General features: G+C 44.8%; 1 protein-coding gene across 1 annotated transcript in view; it reads right to left on the bottom strand.

Annotated features, from left to right (window-relative positions):
- Positions 1–14913: 14913 nt before the first annotated feature.
- Positions 14914–20047, bottom strand: part of LOC100594471 (sorbitol dehydrogenase) — a 48604-nt gene continuing 43470 nt past the window's right edge. The window contains exon 11 of the mRNA XM_030814147.1: positions 14914–18594. Coding sequence (XP_030670007.1) covers positions 18553–18594 — 42 coding nt within the window. The 3' untranslated portion in view covers positions 14914–18552. The remainder of the gene's footprint in view (positions 18595–20047) is intronic.

Raw genomic sequence — 20047 nt, 5'->3', positions numbered from 1 at the left:
AAAGTCCACTGTATCATTCTTATGCCTTTGCATCCTCACAGCTTAGCTCCCACATATCAGTTAGGACACACAATGTTTGGTTTTCCATTACATGAGTTACTTCACTTAGAATAATAGTCTCCAATCTCATCAAGGTCACTGCAAATGCCGTTAATTCATTCCTTTTTATGGCTGAGTAGTATTCCAGCATATAAATATACCACAGTTTCTTTCTTTTTTTTTTTTTTGAGACGGAGTCTCGCTCTCTCACCCAGGCTGGAGTGCAGTGCTGTGAACTCGGCTCACTGCAAGCTCCGCCTCCCGGGTTCACGCCATTCTGAGGAAGGACACTTTTTGTACTCCACATAAATATGCCGTAACAGCAACCCTACCGCCAAGGGAAAAGAAAGTGTCCTAAATCTTATAGAGAAAGAAAAAATTTAAAAAAACAGGTTTTTATAAGAATACCATCGATCAATGCTATGGTAGACATAGAGATGCACTACCTTGATCCCCTTTCAAGGAAGACCTGCTACCCGATGCGCGGACTACAGTGAGCACAGAGCCTCCAGCTGTCAGCTCCTTCAGGGTCAGCTTCAGCCACCTCACCCAAGGTCATTCCCTTCCCAGAGCAGCCTGTATCTGGTGTCAGAGAGAGGGAGGGCATAAGGGTTCAACCATTTCTGCCCAGCAAATAATATCCACGGGTATCATGAATACCCATGACCCAGAGCACCTGCCATGTCGGCTGAGGCATTTTCAAGCCTGTGTCTCAGTTCAACTGCTCAGTCAGCCCAATCTTGCTGTTGCTGCCTTCCTTTCACAGGTGTTGATCCTTAATAAATATTTTGTTCCCTAAACTCCATCTCTGCTTCTGGAGAACTCAACCTGCAGCAAATGGCTTCAATGCTCTGGAGGAAAAGTAATCTTGAATCTCTAGTCTTAGACAAAAACTTGTTACTCAAATGTGAAGGCTAAATATTAAGTCATGTGAGACTCAGAGATGTCTCCTTATACACCCTGAGGGGGAAAAAAATACTTGAAGATAAACTTGAGACCAAAAGAAAAAAAAACACAAAACAGAAACCATGAAAACAGTAGGCCAAAGTGACTAGTTTTGAAAATAAAAACCAGAGACAGAACTATGCAATTGGCTGTGAAAAATAAAAAGCCCCAACAAGAACATTTAGACCGAGTTCCAAGAAAAAAGTCTCCATTAAAAAGTAAATTCCAGGGCCGGGCGCGGTGGTTCACGCCTGTAATCCCAGCACTTTGGGAGGCCGAGATGGGGCAGATCATGAGGTCAGGAGTTCAAGATCTGTCTGGCCGACATGGTGAAACCCCGCCTCTACTAAAAATACAAAAATTAACTGGGCATGGTGGCAGCCACCTGTAATCACAGCTACTGGGGAGGCTGAGGCAGGAGAATCGTTTGAACCCAGGAGGCGGAGGTTGCAGTGAGCTGAGATCACGCCATTGTACTCCAGCCTGGGCGACAGAGAGAGAGTACATCTCCAAAAAAAAAAAAATAATAAAATTAGATTCCAATTTGATAGGTAATGTGATGAAGCAGGAACATCTTTGTAAAATGGCGAAGAATTTGTTTCTTTTTCATAAGAAAAATGAAAGAAAATTAGAAGCTTTAGACAAAACCTATACAAAAAGCTACAAATATGAAGCAAATTCATATGTCATGATTTTGAGATGCTGAAGCATATTGAAATAAGTTTTGGTGTTGAGAAGGCCGTGGCCGTAAGCTGCACATGCTCTGTGTTATTTCTCATCTCAGAAGGGCAAGTCACTCTACTTGGTCTTGGGGTGAATAATATATAATCATTATATTGCTAATGACCTGCATTGGTGCTTGATTTTTTAATTCAAGCCACAGGCAAAACATATTTATAAAATACAATGAAAAAGTAATAAACCTTGATGATGTTTAATGATGTTGTTGGAAGACTGTGAGAATTGGTAGGAGGAAAAGTGAAAATTCAGGGCTTCTAATTTCATCTTACATCTCTCATAGCAGCAAGTCAAATTGGTTTCAATTTGATGGATCAAGATGTAGCATTTGATGTAAACTTTTTAAAATTATTAACGTACCAATAGAAGAACCCGAACTAATAATATAAGTATAAAAATAGGATGAGGGAAGAGAAAATGGGAGAAGACAGTTCTTTACCACTCATAACAGGGAGTCTATAGCTGATATTTAAAATTTATAATTGGAGAACCACTGGGCAGAAAGAGCTCATCTGTGGGAAGTGGATCAGAGGAGAAAAGGGATGGGACAAGAACAGTTGATTTTCATTGTATGTGCTTCTACACTGTTTGCATTTAAATTTCTGTGTGTATAAACATTTCACCTGGCTTCTGTTCTTCCTCTGCCGCTTGGACAACCTCTCATTTGTGACTGTCTGTCTTAACTCTGATGTTTCTCTCACCTTCAGAGAAGTTTCCCCATGTGTTTACCTGTTCCACATAGTGCAATCCCAGGACCCAGGAAAGTGATAGCTCAGCCCTCCATTACCCCCTCTCCTAGGCACCAGCCTCTGCCTGAGAGGAGTAGCTGACAAACCCTTGCCTCCGTAAGTGACTTACAAATGCCTTGATTAACTCCCTCTGTGTACCTAGAAAGTCCAGCATAATCAAACACGCATGGACCAATTCATAGTTCTCGACTGCACTGAATCAGTTACTAGTCATGTGACATTAAACAGGCCACTTTCACCTCTTGGGATCTATTTCCTCATCTGTAAAATGAACAAGAATAAAATCCAACCTTCTGTGTCAATGACCAATTTAGTCCACGCAGGTAGATGAGATTTAAGACATACCCCTTGAAAAAGAAATTATAGATCTTAAAGACATTTCAATATTCACCTAATCACAAGTCTGAGTAGGATGTGAAAAAAGGTTTTTGGCAGCTGGCTAGACACTGGAGCATTTTTCTGTGTCACCTGGAAGATCCAGCTGAGTAAATTTTGCCTAGACTGAATATATTTGAGCTGTGTGACCTGGAACAGGCCACTTCACTAATCTGATTCTCAGTTTCCTCATCCACAAGATGATAGAAACATAACAGATGTTCTTTGGAGACCCTGAGCAAGTCTAGGGCTGTGGAAGGCTGCCTGGCCTGAGCATTTTAACAGCTCCCAAGTTTATGGTTCAGCAGTGCAGCCCTGGCAGTCCCAGAAAGAAACAACACCATCTTCTCCGCCCCCAGCATTTCCAAGATCTCTACTAAATCTGACCCAAAGAAACAAGATGGTGCTTCTGGCCACTTCTCTTACTGATACTTTGCCTCATGTCCTGGATTTGCTCTTTATCTGCTTCAGTGGACTCAGTGTCTTAGGCCATCCCTCCTTCCCTGGCCACCTTTTCCCAGAAGAGGAGTACCAGTTCTATGCCCTATGTCCCACAGCCTTGGGTCAACCACAGGGTCACTCTGGATAGTGAAGTTCTGAATAACCCTACTATTAAATTAAATTAAAGCGATTTTTCAAGCAATGAGTTGTAGTAAAATCCCTATCCAAAGACATCCACAAGTGAAACACTCAATACATAATTGGTATTATCATTAAAGATTGAAAATCAGTCATCAGTGAGGAATGTAACAATTATTTGGAACTAAATCTCCACCAGCACATGGGGACCAGGAAAGCTGTCTGGCACACCATCAGGGAGTCATTCGGCCTGGAGAGCTCATTGCACTGACAAATGAGAATTAGATCCGAATTATCCCATTGGCAGGTTTCAGATATTTTAATATACTTTCTACCACTGTCACAGTGTCAAAACAATCATTTGCCTCCTTAAGCAGGTGTCAGGCATTATAAAGTGTGTATGTCCTTGTAAAATTAAACAGGAAACTTTCTGAAATTGGAGGTGTAATCTGGGGCCCTAATTATAGCATACATAGATACCTAAAGTCAGGAGGCAAAGAGAAAGGAACAGTGCTTTTCCTTTTTCTCTTTTTTTCCCCCTGAGGCACTGAATTCTGAGTCCACACACAGGTGAAGGTAAATTATGCCACCTGAATATCAGGAAGGGATTCCAAGCCATTTTGCCTGCCATCCTTGCCTCTTAGCCGACATTGGTTATAAACATGTATTAATTTTCTCTGCACAATCTGTAGAGTTAACCTATCTTGTCTCCTTTGACTCTCAACAATAGCTCCATAAGTTCAGCCAGGCAGCACCTTTGTGCCATTTTATAGCTGCACAAACTGACTAATGAGTGGTGCTTCAAGTCTCCTGATTCTAATAAACCTGTGTCTTCTACGTCCGCTCCCCTCCCCCCACATAGCTGCCTTTCTTCCTGGTCCAGTAACTAAACCTCTGCTGGAATTACCTCGATGTTCACCTTCCTGTTGCTGTTTCATGGACTCTGAGACTCTTGGACAGGTGGTCAGGAAGTGAAACTGGCAGCCACCAACACAGTGCCCCTTGAGCTATTCACAAATAATAGACATTGTATTAACGTTGAATGACTGATTGACCAAAGTAATAACACCAGGAAAGGCTCCCCAAATTCAAGGAGTACTGAACTCAACAGATGTTAGTTTGTAGCATACTATGGACAAGGCGTTGTGTACAATGCAGGGGTGTTATACATGAAAGAAGGCAAGATTTCTTCCCTCAAGAAGCTCACACTTGAGTCAAGAAGATAGATATGCTCTTATTTTCTAAAAATTAGGCAACCTTTTTGAAGGTATAAACTGCTCAAAAACCAAACGGGAAAGGACATCATCACAGATTGGGGTCACGAGACTTCATAGGAGATAAAATATGAGGCCGGGCGCGTTAGCTCACGCCTGTAATCCAGGCACTTTGGGAGGCCGAGGTGGGCGGATAACGAGGTCAGGAGATCGAGACCATCCTGGCTAACATGGTGAAACCCCGTCTCTACTAAAAATATAAAAAATTAACCGGGCGTGGTGGCCGGCGCCTGTAGTCCCTGCTACTCGGCAGGCTAAGGCAGGAGAATGGCATGAACCCGGGAGGCAGAGGTTGCAATGAGCAGAGATCATGCCACTGCACTCCAGCCTGGGCCACAGAGCGAGACTCCGTCTCAAAACAAAAAAAAACTATGAGATGGTTCTTGAAAGACAAGGAAGATGTTGACAGATGGTAGTGGGGGAAAGGATGGTACTTTCTGCTCAGTGATAACACTCTCAATCCCGGTTGACCCCTTCTCAGATGGAAACCTTCCCTGGACCCCCAAACCTGGGCACTCCATCGCATACTGAGACTGTATTAGTCTGTTCTCACACTGCTATGAAGAAATACCTGAGACTGGGTAATTTAAAAATAAAAGAGGCTTAATTGGCTCACAGTTCCACATTGCTGGGGAAACCTCAGAAAACTTCCAGTCATGGCAGAAGGTGAAGAAGAAGCAGACACCTTCCTCACAGGGTGGCAGGACAGAGTAAGCACAAGCAGAGGAACTGCCAAGTGCTTATAAAACCAACAGATCTCATGAGACTTACTCACTATCACGAGAACAGGATGGGAGAAACCACGCCCATGGTCCGATGACCTCCACCTGGTCCTGCCCCTGACACGTGGGGATGATGGGAATTGCAATTCAAGATGAGATTTGGATGGGGACACAGTCAAACCGTATCAGAGACCAAACCCCTGCTCACCCTTCCCCTTTTCTCTCCCACCCCATGCCTCCCTGCAGGCTTCTCTTGATAGCAACCCCTCAAAAAATCCCATAAACCCAGATCCTTGTGTCAAGCTCTTGGATATAAGCCAGTTACCTAAGAAGCTCTTCCGGAGCTGCATTTCCTCACCTGCAAAACCCTGATAATACATCACAAGTGGCTGTGAAAACAAGGCGATGTAGTTTTAAGTTCCTTGCGTAATTCTGGGCTTAATAAATCATGGCAAGGATTTTTTTTCTTCTTTATATTTCAAGATAATTTCTGATCTCTGGGATATGAAACAAAGAGACACCAGGTAGCACCATCAGGTGTCAGCAGCAGCTGAGGGACTAGAGCAACTAGCAGTTTGTAAACGCAGGAGGCGCCAATCAGCCCACGTGTACTGATGGGCCAGTCAGGACTTGTGCCAACCAAGTGCACTTTGTACCCAATTTACCACAGCTGGTGGGGGCAGGGAGCTGGAGAGGAGGTGGTGGAAGGGGACAGGTGGCAGGGCAGTGGGGTGCCGTTGGAGGAATTTCGATTCAGTATATTTGTAGGTTAGCGTTGCTGTTTACCTTTTAAGCAGAAGGGCAAACAGACAGTCTCCCAGATAAAATGGCTGTCTCTGAAATACTGCTTCCTGACTCCACTGCTTCATCTCCATTGGCCTCTGCCTCCCTCTACCCTCTCCTTTCAGGCTGGCTTCCCACAATCACTGCAGGGTGAGCCCGAGCTGATGAGGGCATCTGGCTTTGGCGGCAGCTCTTCAAAGTTAGAGGTCAGGTGTGTTTCTAGGATTTAATTAAGCTAGAAATGAAATCCAGCCCTGGAGTGGCTCATCGTCTTTATTATCACATTTCTTACTGCTTGTCAGGCTACAGTGACTGCAGGTCTTGAAAAAGAAGAAGCGGCATGCTTCCTAGGCAGGGCTCAGTTAATCTATTTCACACAGCATTTCAGGTACATTCCTCCATTTTAGGATGGGAGAAAAAGTATCCTCAGGGACCTTTCTGGGGAAAAGGATCACTTTTAAATGAACAAAGGTAATTCTTGTTATAATATGTGCCCACTATAAAAAAGTATAAGATATAACAGAAAGAATGTTAAAAATCACTTGTAATCTTACCAGCTAGAGATAAACACGGCTAGTATTATAGTCTCCTTCCTGCCAAGTTACAGGTTGTAAGAGAGTAAAAGAAAGAGTTCTGTTGCTGTAGAAGGCGGGGGGAGGGGGGGGGTTCTGATTCACTGTATAAACAAGTCATATTTTTCACTTATATATGTACTCGCTAACATTGATTTATATAGGACACCCATTCACTAAGATCAGTGTTCCCCGACTTTCAAACAATGTGGAACTAGAAAAAAATCAGGACTTGAAGGAATTTTCATGCTCAGTAATACTAGACTATCACATTGCAGTCGCATTTTCCGTGCCTAACAGCATATTCTACCGTCTCTCAGATTAATCAAATGAGATGAGGGGATTTATACACTGCTGTGCACTGAGAAGGGGGCTTAACAATCTCCCAAAGTAATATCATTTGACATTCGGTGCTATTTGACTGCAACTGCAAAAGATATTCATTTTTTTAGCCTGATTTCTGTTCTGGGGGTGGCAGGCCCCTTCATGTCCCCTTCGTGTGGTGAAGTTTGGCAGCTACAGGGCACTGACCTTTCTCACTCTGGAGATATGATTGCTTTCACAATGATTGCACAGAAACACTTAGCAAATCTCACACTGTCAGCTCCATCCCACACCAGCAATGTTGGCATTTTCTGACTGTCATGTAGCATTAGCCAGCTGAAAACTCACTAAGATGAGGAAGCTGTGCTGAATTAATAATTTCTGAGATAGTCATTTATTCAATTTTCATGAAATTAGTAAGTTCCACCTTGGCAATGGTAAAAGTCACAAAATCATGAACTGTCAAAGATGGAAGGAACCTTCAAGAACTCCTAGTTCAACATCTTCATTTTACAAGTAAAGGGAACTGAGCACTAAAAAAAGGAAGGGATTTTTGTTTTCAAGATCATAGAGCTAGGACGGAGTAGTGGTTTTCAACCTGCGTGGTGACAACTAAGATCTAAATGGAATCCTGCATGCATAACTGCAATATATATGAAACATCTCAGAAAGAAGCACCGTAATTGAAGCAGGGTGAGAATCCATAGCCTCACCCACTCCTTGTCCATCTCAGCTCTCAGATACCTTGGGGAAGCCCGGAGTCTCCATGAGGCACAGATCAAACCACTTTCTTATGGCATGCTGGCTTCAGTTACATTTCTCACACCTCCAAATACTCTTTATATGAACAAATAGTCTCTTTTAGACTGATAAATAATTCGAAATGTAAGAGTGTGATCTCAGTTCTCTCATTTGCTAAAGGAAGACAATAATGATTTCTGCCACAGCAAAGGAAATATCCATTAGAAGTTGAAAAGATAATGAAAATGAGTAGACATTGTGATCTCCTCCCTTAGCATCAATTTCAGCCCTGGTCCACTGTAGAATTGCTATGTGGTTTAGACAGGGACTGATGCCAGCTCCAGCTTCAAGATGGTCCAGGACTGGTCTAAAGCAGTTAGCTATAGGTAACCACTGAATTGGTAAATGTCAATAGTAGGGTAACTATGTGATAGTTAATTTTACATGTCAAGTTGACCAGGCAACAAAGATGCCCAGATATTTGGTTAAATGTTTTTTCTGAATATGTCATTTCTGGATGATAGTAACATTTGAATCAGGAGACTGAGCTCTCATCCAACCTGCTGAAAACTTAAAAGGATGAGTAAGAAAGAATTTTTCCTGTCTCTGACTGTCTTCAAGCTGGGACATTGGTCTTCTCCTGCCTTCAGACATGGACTCAGACTGGAACTTACACTATTGACTCTCCTGGTTTTCAGAGTTAGACTTGAAATGGAACTTACACCATCAGCTTTCCTGGTTCTCAGGCCTTTAGTCTCAGAATTTAACTATACCATCAGCCTCTTGCATCTGGACTTCTCAGCCTCCATAATCATGTGAGCCAATTCTTTTTTTTTTTTTTTTTTGAGACAGAGTTTCGCTTTGTCTCCCAGGCTGGAGTGCAGTGGCACGATCTCCGCTCACTGCAAGCTCCACCTCCCGGGTTCACGCCATTCTCCTGCCTCAGCCTCCCGAGTAGCTGGGACTACAGGCACCCGCTACCACGCCCGGCTAATTTTTTTGGTATTTTTAGTAGAGACGGGGTTTCACTGCGTAAGCCAGGATGGTCTCAATCTCCTGACCTCGCGATCTGCCTGCCTCGGCCTCCCAAAGTGCTGGGATTACAGGCGTGAGCCACTGCACCCAGCCGAGCCAATTCTTTATAATAAATCTAGATAGATAGATAGATAGATAGATAGATAGATGACAGATACATAGATACATACATAGAGACATATAGGGATATATACATACATATACGTTCTATTGGTTCTGTTTCTCTGGAGAATGCAGATTGATTCAAGGAACAAACACTGACCTTGGTTTGGGCAAATCAAACAAGGTTTACTAATTGAAAAAGTACAGAAGGAAGTCAGAGTGGTAAAAATATACAGCAGAGCATTCAACGCTACTCTCCAAAGGAGTTACAAGCTTCCAAGTCGCAAAAATTCCCAACAATAGACCCACAGTTGTGAATGATAAATTTGAGAGAGGAAGATCACATTAGACTTTCTAGACACCCAACTATCCCCATCCATTAATCAGGGTGGACTTGCCCTGCATGTTAGGTAGCCTGAATAAATATTGGGATGCCCTTATTTGGGTCAGTTGCACACCATTACTTTTGGGACTATACGATTTATGATAAGACTAAAGTTGGTGGCCAGCCCAGTACAATATACTTGAACATAAACATAGCCTTATTTATCATTCTCAGCCTTCCAGATGAACTCCTCAGAAAAGTGAAAGGCTCGTAATCTTGATTCAAAAACAAAGCTCAGTGACTCAGAGTCCACAAAACATGGCTAAAACCAAAAATACAGGCACACAACCTAAAAGGAGGTGCCGAGGACTGCCCTACTGTTACTCTGCTGACCATCAGATTAAGTAGATAGTTAGTTAAAAGACCGAGCGCTGGTGAAAGGAAGCAGCTGGCTTTTCGGAAGCAGCGCTTTCGGGATCTGTTTAACTGTCCTCCCACGGCCATCAAGGCCTCATAACAAACCTACGTGGTCTATGGTATGACAGATCGCCCTGCCCAGGCTGCCCAGGGGTCTGCTAGGGTCGTAGTGGTGAGTGGGTGCTTCCCTCCCTTCCACTGCTCCTAGGAAATGGCTGCAGTCAAGGGCTTTCTGGAAATGAAAAGGTTGCAGCTGAGCCTGAAAGCCACAGCAAGGTGTGACATTCTTATTAGTTTTTCTTAACTTACAAAAATGATACATGAACATGCTTTTTTAAAATTTTTCAAATTATAGAGGAAATTATACAGTAAAAGATGAAAGTCCTCTTGTCCCCAACCACCCCACTGGGCAAACAACACAAAACCCCAGAGTCCTTTCCTCCAGAGCTAACTGCTATTAATAGTTTGATGTCCATCAGCCTGAACATTATTTTCTGCACATATTGAAACATATGTATGTAGGAACTAGGCGGGATCCGGGGCAAATCATTTAATCCCTCTGTACATCAGTTTTCTCAGCCTTAAAATGGGGGCAATGATATTACTCTCATAGGGTTATTGTGAGGGTTATATGAGTTAAGATACTTGGTATTCTCAGAATAGTGTCTATTGTAGAGATGATAACAATTCTGAGAGGTTTCACCGACTCCTACCTGGATACTCAAGAACATACACAAGGCCAGGTGTGGTAGCTCACGCCTGCAATCCCAGCTATTTGGGAGGCTGAGGCAGGAGGATTGCTTGAACCTGGGAGGAGGAGGTTGTAGTGAGCTGAGATCACACCACTGCACTCCAGCCTGGGCAACAGAGCAAGCCTCTACTCTGTCTCAAGAAAAAAAAAGAACGTACTTACTTAATAGTGAGTGGGTTGGGAACCCTGGCCCAGAACTCAGAACTCTGCATCTGGTCCGGTATTGTTTTCACCACACCACAGGGTCCCCCACAATTCCCCCTTAAAAGCCAAAACGGTCTGGATGGAGCAGCTGGTCCTACTCCTTGTCCCTCAGTGATGTCCAGCTCAGTTGTCTTATTTGCACCCTGGGCTGTCTCTGGTGGGTTTCTGGGGCAGGGGGCTCTAGGCCAGGCGAGCCCTCCCCTTGCTGCAGTCTCTGGACGTGCCCCTCCTGGTCCTTGAGGTTTGGCTTCCCCTTCCACACAGTGAGTCACTACGTGTTGACACTGCCGGCCTGAGGATTCCCGGCTGCTCTGCGTTTAGCTCAGGCTAAGGGGCAGGATGGAAATGGCTGGGAGCTGGGAGTGAGGTCTGGTTGCTTCTCAGGCTACAGACATTTCCAGAGCTCCTTCTACATGCCAGGCACTGTGCCAGCCAGTTAGGGATGCCTCCATAATGTAGGTGTGAGACTTGGTCATGGCTTCTGGGGGTCCCCGTCCATGTGAACCAACTGCCCAGGGCTCCTGGGTCCAGCGGCTCTTCAGGGGGGCATCAGGGGAGCAGAGCAGAGCAGGCCGGTAAGAGGCAGCTCCTAAGTGCTGACACCTGGTTCCTCTCCTCCTCCCTGCCTGGCCTCTGGGCCTGCGCCATCTCTCTTTCCCTGGCAGGTTTGTGGAATTGCTGAGAATGCTGGGTCAAGGCCAGGCTGAGGCCTTTTCTGCCACCCTGGGAACTCCTCACGTACCTTCAAGCACCTTTGCAGACTCAGGGCTCAGAGCTGGAAAAGTCTTGAGGGTCATTCATCCTACTCATTTGACAGGTCAAGAGAGAAAATTTGGTGAGACAAGGACAGGGGCACAAGCACTTAATAAGCATAATCAGAGTGCCATTCACCAGGGGAAGAACATCAAGCTTCTTTATTCTGTCCCTATGACAAGCCTGAGGCTTGTTTTATTTTTCCCACTTAAAGGATGAGGAACCTGAAGCTTGAAGGAATCAAGTGAGTTGCTCGAGGTCATCAGGAAGCAGAGTAGCCTAACACGTACCCACCTCTTTCTTACTATAGGGAGCCCAAGACATCTACACAACCCACTGGTCTCTTCCTTTACAGGTGCCTCTTGCAAATGCAGGAGAGCTGTCCCTCCAGTCAGCCACAGGCCCATGGCCAGACACGGACTGGATGACAGAAACTTCCCCAGCCAACCACCTTGGCAATGTCTGTCTTCCCTTCGGAAGCATTGTTCCCTCTGGAACCCCATTCTGGAGGAAGGCAGCATGGCAGGAGCAAGGGCCTTCCTCAGGTCCTAGTTTTGTTGGGTGTTCAGCAAGGTGTGGGGATTTAGTGTGTGGTGCAGGGGAAGGCAAGTTGGGGTTGGCCCAGGAGGGCTCTGGCTAGAGCCTGTCTGTCCCTGTGCTATGCCGAAAGCCCAGCTGCTCCCCAGAACCAGCAGCCCCAGTCCCCAAAGGCCAGAGCTGAGTCACTTTCTTCAGTCTGTCCTGGATGACTAGTGCCTTGCCTCCTAGCTTTTTCCGCATCCACTTTCTCACAGATCATGTGTTGGACTTCTTCTGCTTACTGATAACAGCTTTTCCAGAAGTTCCTGAGAATCATTAAACCTTAATACTGTCAGCACTAGCAGCCCTATCCTATCTCACATGATGGGTGGCAAGAGATATGATTCCCTTTGGTATTCCTGAAAGCAGGTAGTGCAAATATGCAAGAGCACTCAAAAATCTACACAGTATTGTTAAGCTATATAAGCACAGCATTACATACACATATGTGCCCACAGAATGAAACAGCAATGTGACAAATGCTTTGAAATCACTCAGAAGGCAAAGATCCTTAAGGGTTCTACAAATTGCCAAGTCTCTTGGGGTCTGAGCATCTAAGATCTGCATATTAACACCTGCTATCATTTGAGTTTGTCCCCACCAAAACTCATGTTGAAATTTGATCCCCAATGTGGCAGTGTTGGGAGCAGGGGCCTAATGGGAGGTGTTTGGCTTATAAGGACAGATTCCTCCTGAATGGCTTGGTGCCATTCTCACAGTAGTGAGTTCTCACTCTAGCAAGACTGGATTAATTCTCTCAGGAATGGATTAGATCCACAAGAGTGGGTTGTTACAAAGCCAGGACATCCCTTGAGTTTGGCCTCTTCACACGTGTCTGCTTCCCCTTTGACTTTCTCTGCAATGTTATGGTGTAGCACAAAAGCCCTTACCAGAAGGCAGGGCCGTGCCCTTAAACTTCCCAGCCTGCAAAACTGTGAGCTAAATAAACCCCTTTATTTGTAAATCACTCAGTCCCAAGTATTCTGTTATAGTAACACAAAATGGACTAAGCCAGTACCCAATCCAAGCCATTTTATGCCACATGGATTTGCACCCACTTGGAGAGGTCAGAACCAATAAGGAACATTCTACACACACCACCCTTACTTCTTCCTGGTGATTTGTTAAAGTTTGGTGAATGGGCTGGACGCGGTGGCTCTTGCCTGTAATTCTAGCACTTTGGGAGGCTGAGGCGAGTAGATTGCCTGAGCTCAAGAGACCAGCCAGGGCAACATAGTGAAACCTGGTCTCTACTAAAATACAAACAATTAGCCAGGCGTGGTGGTGTGTGCCTGTAATCCCAGCTACTCAGGAGGCTGAGACAGGAGAATCTCTTGGATCTGGGATGTGGAGGTTGCAGTGAGCCGAGATTGCGCCACTGCACTCCAGCCTGGCTGACAGAACGAGATCCTGTCTCCAAAAAAAAAAGTTTGGTGAATGGCCTTTCTTTAGAGTTGCGGGGGCTCCTGCCCTGAACTTCTCAGTGAAACAGATCTCAATTAGTCTTATGCTCCTCCCTCTCCCCCATTTTTTCTTTTGCTGTTTCATTGCTGACAGTGTTCAACAGCAATATGCCGCATCTTTATATATCATAAGAGACACTAATTTTAGGTTATTACAAGCAGAAATAGTTTTGTCCTGAATAACATTGTTACTGGGCCAAAAGATAGATCGGGAGTCCCAGACTTTAGTTTCCTGAAATCGCCAGGTCAGGCACAAGGAGAAGGGGCTCCTGGATATTGACTAACTTGGGTGGGCCTAGCCAGGAGAAAGACAGCAACATGTGTTCTGTACTTTCTGGGAATCCCTGAAGCCATCATGGAGGCTCCCCAACTTCCGAGTTGCCCATCTGTTGCCGTGGCAGTGGGAATGGATTACTTAAGGAGGGGGCATTTTGCTCTCTGTAGGTGGGCAAGTTTCCTGGGCTCTCTGTTTTGCCTCCCTCTGGCTTCTTCCTCCTGTGCCCTCTGCTGTGTGCCACAGGGGATCAGCGATTCTCACCCTCCTGAGGCCCAGTGGGGAAGAGTGAACATGGCAGCCTCAAGGTTAGCTGAAGCTGCCATTTGCCCAGCTTCTTCCATCCCAACCATGTCAGTGAGCCCAGGTCTGGCGTAACTATTGCAGAATGCCTGTAGTAGGGAACTCTGGAAGTGTATTGGGCTGAGGTGGGATTTTCCCTCCCCACAGTGCCCTGAGCAATGGAAGTGGTGAGGGGTGAGGGAGCCATGCTGCTGAATTCTGGTTGGCATTCCCCCCTTGTGTAAAATGGGGTGTTGGCGTGGGGCAGCCTCTGCTTGGATTTGGTTGTAAGATAAACCTGGAAGAGAAGAAAAAGTTTGGTGAACGGTACCCAGTGTCCCCTGGAATTGAGGTGGAGGGGCAGGGGTAGGGAAGGCTTCCAGTATAAGTTCATTGATGGCGGCTCACTGCTCCACAGTAGCTGGGCCACAGTTCCCTGTGAATTCTGTGCCCGTCCTTTACAGGAGCTGTTTGTTGTCATGTCCTGGCAGTAGTCCCAGAGCTAAAAGGGACCACCAATTCTACTAATAAGGAAACTGGGGCCTGGAAAATGGCAATCTGTCCAAGTTTATGGGTCTAGGCCCCTGCTTTCCCAAGGGTGGCCTGAAGCCAGAGAGCCAGTGGCTTCATGGTCTCATCCTCAGCAGCCCCTGTGAGCTACCCAAGACCCCAGAGTCCTCCCACATCACACAAGGCCTGGGGCACCCCCAGAGATTTTCTTAGACAGTCTGAATGTCAATACTGTGTTTTCTTGTATAACCAGGTCACCTTAAAAATGTGTGTACCCTTAACTCCAGCTATTTTCATTCTAAAATATAACTTCAAGAAATAACATATTAATAACTTCAGGAAATAAGTCAGGAGCACAAAAATATGCAACAAGGGTAGTCATTGCAATTTTATTATTAGAGTAAAACTCTGTAAATTATCCAAACACTCAAAATACTGCAATTTGCTTTATAAATGATAGTTTATCCATACAATGGGATGTGGTGATTTAAAATAATGACGTGTATAATTATTGACATAGAAAGAAATTTAGCCATTTATTAAATGAAAACAAGTACGTTTGTAAAACAGCATCCAGAAGACAAAGGACCCAGTTTCTTCAACATAACAGTGGCATGTAAACCAAAATGTAGGGGGAACTATAATAAAGAGGCTTAAGAAAGAAGAAAAAATAAAAAATAAAACAGGCTTACTATATCAACCACATGCAATATGTTTAGATCCTGATTCCAGAAAAGCAAGTGTAAAAAAGTAAAGTTTTGGCTGGGCATGGTGGCTCATGCCTGTAATCTCAGTGCTTTGGGAAACTGAGGCAGGAAGATTGCTTGAGGCCAGGAATTCAAGAACGCCCTGGGCCACATACTGAGACCTTTTTAAATTTTTTTCTCTACAAACAGTAGCCAGGCATGGTGGTACATCCCTATAATCCCAGCTACTCCAGAGGCTGAGACAGGAGGATCACTTGAGCCCAGGAGTTTGATATTGCAGTGAGCTCTGATCAAGACCCTGTCTTGGTCAAAAAAAAAAGTAATTTTTTCTGTTTTTTAGATGAGGGAAAATATGGCATGGATTGACTGGGTATTAGCTATTATGAAATTATTATTAGTTTTGTCAGGTATAGTAATAGGAATTATTTAATAATTGTGATTTTTTTAAAGTCCTCATCTGTTACGAGTAAAATGAAAAAAGCAAAGTATACTCCCATTAATGTTTACAAATGCATGCACATGTTTGACATGTACAGATTCATGGAAAGGGGCTGCAGGACGCCCAGGAATTCATTCCTACCACCACCACAACCAACTACGTGCTCAATCAATATTGATTGACTCAGTGAATCAGTCCCGGAACCAAGAATGTGAATTCCCCACAAGCTCCCCGACCTTGGGAGGCTCAGCAGCCTCTGTGTGCTCTGTCACCAGTGCCTGGCACTTGATTCACGCTTTCAGTCAACACTGAGGACCCCACCCAGTCAGCACCGTGAGTGCTAGGGAGTGAAGAGGTGTCAGGGCGGAGAGCTGGGAAGGACCCTACAGGCAACCTGGAGGGTAGAAAGCAGTGGACTGCTCCACGGACCCTAAAGGAGAAAGAGGACATGTTGGCTCCTCTAATTCCCTCTTGCAGCCCACCTCTGGCTACAGCAGATGCTGGGGTGAAGTCACCTCTGGACTCAGTCACTGGTTCTCTGACATCTTCCCCACCCAGTCTCCCTTGTGTAGCACAGTCCTGCCTCCTCCTTTCTGGCTCCTATTGTGTGTGCAGGAGGCCTGTTGGGGAGTTGGTGGAGCCAGAGGTTAGGAGAAGGGGAGGCAGACAGGATTTATGGGCTATTTGCCTTTCCTAAGAACTGTCCTCTGCTCATGATGTCAATCTAGGTTCAAGGTACTGAGGCCAAATAACAGGGAAGCAATGCTCGAAAATTAGCAGCCAGCTGGGACAGAGGCTGGGTCTGGCTACAGGCGGTGGGGCCTGGTCAGGGTTGTCTCTAGGTAGCTTCCTCCACACACTGACTCCTACCTAGGGCTCAGGGAGGAGGAGGATGAAGGGGCAGCAGTGAAATGGCTTCACAAGGAGTGCATAGGCTGTAGGAAGTGCCTCCAAGACACCAGCAGACACTCTCTTGTAGGGCCTCTGCCCCTCACTCCCAGCTTCCTTCTCTCTTAAAGCCCTGGCTGAAGCAGACACTGAGCTCCTTCTCTGGGCACCTGAAAGTGGGCACAGGGCGTGAGGATGATGCTCCACCAAGACTGCTTAGTGCATCTTCTCATCAGTAGGAGCTGCTTGGTGGGGGTGGTGACATGGGAAGCATCCTTTGTCCTCTAGGACTGGACCCCTCAGGCCTATGAGAGGCAGCATGTTGTAAAGGATTTGATGCCAGGATTCCTGGGTTCTGTCTAATCCTAGGCCACTGACTAACCCACTGTGTGATCTGCCAAGTCACTTCCCCAATCTGAGCCTCAATTTCCTCCCTTGTTAACTGAAGGGTTGTGTTAAGACAATCTTAAGGTCTCCTCTGGCATTTATAGCTTCTTTATCTACAAAATGATTGTGTATGTGGCTTCTTGTGAGGATTAGAGAAAATTCATGTCAATGAAATTATATTTGGTACAGAAAATATGTCACCTTCAAAAATCCTGGGATCCTTTCCTCTGGGAAATGGGTAACCTAAGTCCATTCCCCGCGAAACAGGACCATAAACAGCAGCATGAGTCAGATACCACCAACAATATTTATTACCCAAAGCAATCTGAAAGATTCGGGCACAAGGTCATGGCTTTCCCAGGTTACAAGAAAATCAGAACCTCTTCAAACTCACCCTCCACCCACAGCCGAAGTAAGGGATTAAAGGCTATAGCTCAAGCTATGTCATGGCTACTATATCCTCACTCTTGATGAATAATCTCAAAGTCACAAGTGGGCACGATGCGATTTGGATCCAATCTTACCAGAAAAAAACCCACCATTAATATAAGACAAGTTCATAGAAATCATTCCAACAGAAAGATACCAAGAGCCTTTACTGGCAATGAGAAGAGGAAAGATTTTCTGTTTATAATAACCAGAAAGAAAGTGAATTGTCTAATAACTATCAATTGAGTATGAGCCTCGTTGAGTTGAGTATGAGCCTAGTACGGGATGCTAATCTTCTGGGGTGGGGAAGTCTTGTGAGCTAACCAAACCCTCCTGGTCTCTGGTGAGGTCCACAGGTAGCAGTTTCCTGGTTGCCTAGTGACAAGGGACCGTGCTTAGGGGTGGGGTGGGGCATGTTGGGGAGGGGGTCCTTCACTTGGCAAGTGAAATAACACAATTCTCAGGAGCTGAAGAAGAGGCAATCTTCAAACAGTGCTGAGAAGTCCTCTTACTTTTTCCACATGAGGGGAATGCAAGCTGGTTTAACGTCACACGACATTTCCTTTTTCATTTGTTTGTTTTTTCATTTGATTGGTTTTAAAATTATCCCGGATCCAGAAAAGTGATGCCTTTTCTTATTCTCCTTTTATCATCAAACCAAACAGCCAATATGTCTCTAGAAACATTGCATTCTAAACTGAAAGTGCTGACAAACCTTCATCCCAGACCCTCAGTGGCAGATTTTCATGAAAATCAGCTTCTGGGCCAGTTAAGTCTTCATGAAGTTATCTTTTCCTAACTCAGCCCTCATTCCCCTCCGGGTCAGTAGCAGTGGAACCAGGAAACCCAAGGGCCAGATTTCCTTCCTCAGTGAAGGCACTCCAGGAAGAAGGGGAGTTCCTGGCACCTGCCTGCCAAACTCTGCTCTACTTGCTGAACTTTGCTCAGCATGAACAGGCCATACTGGCTACAAGTTCCCCCAAACTATCCCAGATTGTATCTTTAAGGCACACCAATTCCTCTGCGTAAGGACTTCTGTTCACAATGAATTGTATTAATTATTCTTAACATTCAAAAGAGAAAGTTCTGCATCAAAGCCCACCCGTGTCCAGCCATTGTGCCCTGAGATCCCGAGACTGTGGGGATGAGGGCAGAGCCAATTACCATCAGGGATTCTGGTCATTGGGGTCACACTTGAGCATTATTTTCTTTTTTTTTTTTTTTTTTTTTTTTTATTATACTTTAGGGTTTTAGGGTACATGTGCACAATGTGCAGGTTTGTTACATATGTATCCATGTGCCATGTTGATTTCCTGCACCCATTAACTCGTCATTTAGCATTAGGTGTATCTCCTAATGCTGTCCCTCCCCCTCCCCCCACCCCACAACAGTCCCCAGAGTGTGATGTTCCCCTTCCTGTGTCCATGAGTTCTCATTGTTCAATTCCCACCTATGAGAGAGAACATGCGGTGTTTGGTTTTTTGTCCTTGCGATAGTTTACTGAGAATGATGTTTTCCAGTTTCATCCATGTCCCTACAAAGGACACGAACTCATCATTTTTTATGGCTGCATAGTATTCCATGGTGTATATGTGCCACATTTTCTTAATCCAGTCAATCGTTGTTGGACATTTGGGTTGGTTCCAACTCTTTGCTATTGTGAATAGTGCCGCAATAAACATACGTGTGCATGTGTCTTTATAGCAGCATGATTTATAGTCCTTAGGGTATATACCCAGTATGGGATGGCTGGGTCAAATGGTATTTCTAGTTCAGATCCCTGAGGAATCGCCACACTGACTTCCACAATGGTTGAACTAGTTTACAGTCCCACCAACAGTGTAAAAGTGTTCCTATTTCTCCACATCCTCTCCAGCACCTGTTGTTTCCTGATTTTTTAATGATGGCCATTCTAACTGGTGTGAGATGGTATCTCACTGTGGTTTTGATTTGCATTTCTCTGATGGCCAGTGATGATGAGCATTTCTTCATGTGTTTTCTGGCTGCATAAATGTCTTCTTTTGAGAAGTGTTTGTTCATGTCCTCTGCCCACTTTTTGATGGGGTTGTTTGTTTTTTTCTTGTATATTTGTTTGAGTTCATCGTAGATTCTGGATATTAGCCCTTTGTCAGATGAGTAGGTTGCAAAAATTTTCTCCCATTCTGTAGGTTGCCTGTTCATTCTGATGATAGTTTCTTTTGCTGTGCAGAAGCTCTTTAGTTTAATGAGATCCCATTTGTCGATTTTGGCTTTTGTTGCCATTGCTTTTGGTGTTTTAGACATGAAGTCCTTGCCCACGCCTATGTCCTGAATGGTATTGCCTAGGTTTTCTTGTAGGATTTTAATGGTTTTAGGTCTAACATATAAGTCTTTAATCCATCTTGAATTAATTTTTGTATAAGGTGTAAGGAAGGGATCCAGTTGCAGCTTTCTACATATGGCTAGCCAGTTTTCCCAGCACCATTTATTAAATAGGGAATCCTTTCCCCATTTCTTGTTTTTGTCAGGTTTGTCAAAGATCAGATAGTTGTAGCTATGCGGCATCATTTCTGAGGGCTCTGTTCTGTTCCATTGATCTATGTCTCTGTTGTGGTACCAGTACCATGCTGTTTTGGTTACTGTAGCCTTGTAGTATAGTTTAAAGTCAGGTAGCGTGATGCC

Source organism: Nomascus leucogenys, chromosome 6, assembly GCF_006542625.1.
Source record: "Nomascus leucogenys isolate Asia chromosome 6, Asia_NLE_v1, whole genome shotgun sequence".
Classification (NCBI taxonomy): domain Eukaryota; kingdom Metazoa; phylum Chordata; class Mammalia; order Primates; family Hylobatidae; genus Nomascus; species Nomascus leucogenys.
This window is presented reverse-complemented; position numbering and strand designations above follow the sequence as displayed.